Here is a 4,470-nt window from a genome sequence, read left to right as displayed (position 1 = left end):
ACTTTTTACTTGAGGTCGCTCACTTTCTCAACCTGGTCTATATCTCCCACGACTTTTTCAAATGGCTCCTGCATTCGAACAAATCGGTGTATTGCTTCTAGTAGCACCGCGCGTTCGTGTCGGATATGGCTGCTTCGGCGACTCCATGAACACTTCGATTGATAATCTGGCGGGATTTCTGTGGAATGCCACCGGTTGAGTCGGCAACGGCGATTAAGACCACTCAAATTCCATATTGAACCCAATACTGCAAATGCACCTTGAGTGTTCCAAGAGACGTTACCAGTCTTACGGTGGGAAGCGACAGTGATACAAATGACATGGAAACTTCCCCCAAAGTCAAAGTACTTAGGACAAAAACCGGATATCCAGACATTGTCAAGTTGAAGTTATAACCATGTGAACGATCGCACGAATACCTGAGTTGTCCGCAAAAGCAATTTCAAAGCAACGAGGAAATTGTGAGCTCTAAACAAGGATTCAGAACTTGACAGACTACTAGCACACTCACCTATGCGAAGAGAGGATCGATATCGGAACCTTAACCAACGACGTATCGGTCTTCTCTCATTGTCACATCAAATACGAGGGGGTTATTCGAATGCGTTTCAGCCACCAATCATGAATGCCGTACCTTCAAAGTGATGTTTCAAAGCACGCAGTCTGAGTCTACATGGCCTAGTACTGACACCCTCAGCGCTTGGCCGTGCCATCTATGCGCCAAACTGAGCTTGCATCTCAGCTTCAATAATCAGCTCATCAGGTTTTCTGAATGGGTTCTCGTCGATGAGGTGCTGAAGTGTGAATTTTATGGGCTGCGAAACATATGATTTTCATGGCGTGACTTGTCAATACTCGAACTGCAATGATTGAGTAGGTGATGATTAGATTAGCATTGTCGTTTGATTCTCCTCATTGTTCACTCTACTACAGTTATAAAGCGACAAAGAACAGATCATGTTCGTTTTAATTATGCGAAAGATCCGAACTACTTCCTCCTTCCTAGTTTAACTGGAAGAGCCAGTTCAGCTTACATCGATAAATGATGACGGCTTGCCATCAAGTGTCCTTTCCAAACCTGCAGCAAGGATTACGTCTATGACATGTTAACTGATTAAGCTCATGGCTATTTAACTCCAAGGTTGAAGCAGCTCAAACTTGAATATATCATTGAACATCCTACCAAACGCTTCAGGAGGTAATCCATTGTGATGCTCCGAAGTGCCAAAATACCTTTCTCACTTGATACAGGACAAATTTCGATATCAATTGCATGCTCCCTGAGTACAAATTTACCTGTCACATCGAATAAATACATACCAATAATATATATAATGTTGAATATACTCATAAAATGAATCCGTATCGAACTTGTCGATATCAATTCTTCGAACACGTTGCACAGCACCACTTCGCTCGACGCCTGAGCCGATTCCACTTCGGCAGACGCGGAGTGGACACGTTCGTCCTCATCGCTGAAAAGGACACAAGCGGGCACAAAAACGTCGACGAGATGCAGCGGTACTTCGGGCAGTAGGCCTATGCCCTCCAACTGGCACGTTTTCGGATGTGGGACGCAGAAATCGTTGCCGCCACCTCATTGAGAATCTCGATCAAAACGAACTGCAGCGTGCGAAAGTTGGCAAGCATTGTCGTCCAATGCACGTCACCCACGCGGCAAGTACGTTGGTGACAATGTCGTCCAATGATCGCGCATGTCGCTTCACTTGGTTCGATTGTAGGACACAAAAAAGTCCAAGATCCAGCACGTTGGTGCTGGGCGAGTAGGCGGGTTGGCAGACGACGGAGATGGCAAATCCGTCCGCGTACCAGCGAGTCGAATGTCGACGTCGTCCAGAAGTACGTGTGGGTGCGCGTTGTCTTGGTGGAGATATATTTTTCTAAGAGTCATGAAGGGACCAGTTTGTCTTGATCGCTGGTATGACATTTTTAAGATCACTCTCTTGTAATCATACCACAAGAGGCTTGGTCATGGGGTGTTCCTTTGGCGCGGTTCTCGCTATTTCTGGCGACGGGAACGACTATTTTCAATGGCCAGCAGCCAATCTTGCTATCCCACCAGGAATTCGTGGCATTATCCCAGCGGGGCTTAGCTTCGACGCATAGGAACATGACCCATGTAATTGATGAGCTTTATTGTGTTAATTTGTCTACCTTGAGGATAAGGGTTTTGTTTTTCACCAGTATTGGCGGAGGCTTTTCCCCAGAATTCGTGAACTGCACACTTTGTGGCCTTGAGGAAGAACCGTTTTCCGTCCACATGGACGTAGTTTTCCATCTTTTCACAGTGAAATCCGAGCAAATAAAGCTTAACGCCCATTTGCTACGGAAATACATGCTGGATTGGGTAAGATATGGTTTCAAAGGACGGGAATACTTGTGAAAGATTGCTGATTATAGTTGGTTGTGTAGAATCGATTTTGGCACATTTATTGCAACAGATAGGCCGCACAAAGTTGTTGGATCTTTCGCCTCTGTAGATTGTATTCTAGCCAAGAGGTCAGGATAAAGGATCTTGTGCACACACTTCCCTTTCCTTCTAGATAGAGCGCAAACTTTTCCTATTAAACTTCCATATTTGCCGACATTAGGTTGGCGCCCTCGTTTCCAAATTCTGGAGACCGTTTGTGGTAATAAACCATACTCCTTCGTAACTTCGCCCTGACTACCGGAGGGCTGGTCGCCGTTCCATGAACGTTCGAGAAGGCTTCAAAAGATCTCCTCACTCACCAAATCCGTCAGGTTGGGATTGCTCCCTTAGCCGGACGTATGTCTGCCTGGCCCGCCTGGCACACGTGCCATTTCAAATCCTGTCTATCCCGACTACCGAAGTTTTTTCCTCTGAGATGACGTATTGTAAGAATAGATCGAGAATTAGAGGATCATGGTGAATTTCGAGCGTAGTCCATCCCATTTTCACCAGCTCATCCAGTTAAGCTCGGAAGGAGGTAGTACCTCCTTTCACTGCGCGACTCAATTGGCTCAGTGACGCCGAGAAAATTCTACAAGGTACCGTCAAGTTTATATCAGTTTAGACGGATATTTCAGTTAGGACTCCTCTAAAATGTAATAAATGCGCAAGGCCAAGAAATATTTATTGTCTCGAGTATTCCTTCGCGCGAAGAATACCCTTAATACTGAATAAAAACCTCGAATATCAATAAAGTACTAATTTATAGAGGCACGCGAAACGCGCCAGGACATATCGGCCAGAACGGAGCACTTTCTAATGCCTCGAAGGCGCCCAGTGACGAAGTATGGCGAGAAGAAGCCACCAAAGTAGTTCAAGTGCATGTACATAACGTTCCAGAAGAAGGAAGAGGTGATTGATGCCTTTGAAAGCATTGGGATGCAAGAGACGCTCAACACGCACTTTGCCCACTTGGTCGGAGCTGCCCGGGAGATTGCACGAAAGAAAGTGTATGGTTGGATTAAACAACGAGATCACATCATGAAAATGGCCTCTTGCCCACGCACTTCGACCTACATGACCACGCGCACGACCGGCACAGGAACGACTCTGCCGTCAGAAGTCGAGGAGCAGCTGGCACGATGGGTCCAAACCATGCGTACCGACGGAGTGCCTGTGACGCCAAAGATGCTTCAGCTCATGGCATTGGAGTATGCAGTAGACGTTGGGCTTACCGAGTCGGAGTTTCTGGCGAGTTGGCATCAAGAAGCGATTCAACTTGTCGACGCGCTGCAGGACCCGCCAAGGTCAGGATACGGCAGGCGACGGCGAGACGGTGCTTCGTGAGTTCTCCCAACGCGTTCGTGACTTCATGACGGCAAATGGAATTGATGTCGTCTATAACGCCGATCAGACAGCCATCAACTACGAGTACTTACCAACTAGGACGATCAACCAGCGTGGTGAGAGAACCGTGTGGGTGCGGTGTGGAGGCAAGACGAAAGACCGTGCGACCGCAATGGTCATGGGGGACTCTGCTGGCAACAAGTATCCCCTCTTCGCGGTACTGACGACAGCGCAGTCGAAAATGAACGCCGTCGTTCAAGAGAACTTGACCATGCGCCATGGTTTCGGGAAGACGGTTTGGCGACAAGTGCAGCCACTACAAGATGAGATGTGATGTCAGATTCATGGAAATCCAACCGCGTGGTGGAACAGCGGCCTGTCGATTGCCTTCTTACGATTTCACTTCGCCGCAAGGCCCGATCGAGAGTCCAAGAAGGTGCTGCTGCGTTGGGATGATTTCTCGGCGCATTCAGCTCGGACGTTGTCGCCTACGCACATGAATTAAATGTCGAGTTGATGAAGATACCGCCGAGATCACCTGGGTGTGCCAGCCGGCTGACGTTTCATAGATCCGGCCCGCCTCTGAAGGCACGCTTGCAGGCGATGTGGATCGACATGATCAAGCAGCAAGTGTTTGCCAGCCGAGTATGCGGGGGCCCTATCAAATTGCAGCCGCCTAATCGCATGGAATT

General features: G+C 47.9%; 1 protein-coding gene across 1 annotated transcript; it reads left to right on the top strand.

Moving 5' to 3' along the window:
• Positions 1–3,313: 3,313 nt before the first annotated feature.
• H310_13822 (hypothetical protein) lies at positions 3,314–4,112 on the top strand (the record flags this gene model as incomplete). The annotated part of the gene is made up of 2 exons (XM_008881468.1): positions 3,314–3,738; positions 3,878–4,112. 2 exons carry the CDS (start codon positions 3,314–3,316, stop codon positions 4,110–4,112), a joined length of 660 nt encoding a protein of 219 aa, XP_008879690.1.
• Between the last annotated feature and the right edge of the window lie 358 nt (positions 4,113–4,470).

This window comes from Aphanomyces invadans (assembly GCF_000520115.1).
Source record: "Aphanomyces invadans strain NJM9701 unplaced genomic scaffold supercont1.56, whole genome shotgun sequence".
Taxonomy (NCBI): Eukaryota; Oomycota; class Saprolegniomycetes; order Saprolegniales; family Verrucalvaceae; genus Aphanomyces; species Aphanomyces invadans.
The sequence above is the reverse complement of the archived record's forward strand: the minus strand, read 5'-3'. Positions and strand labels throughout refer to the sequence as shown.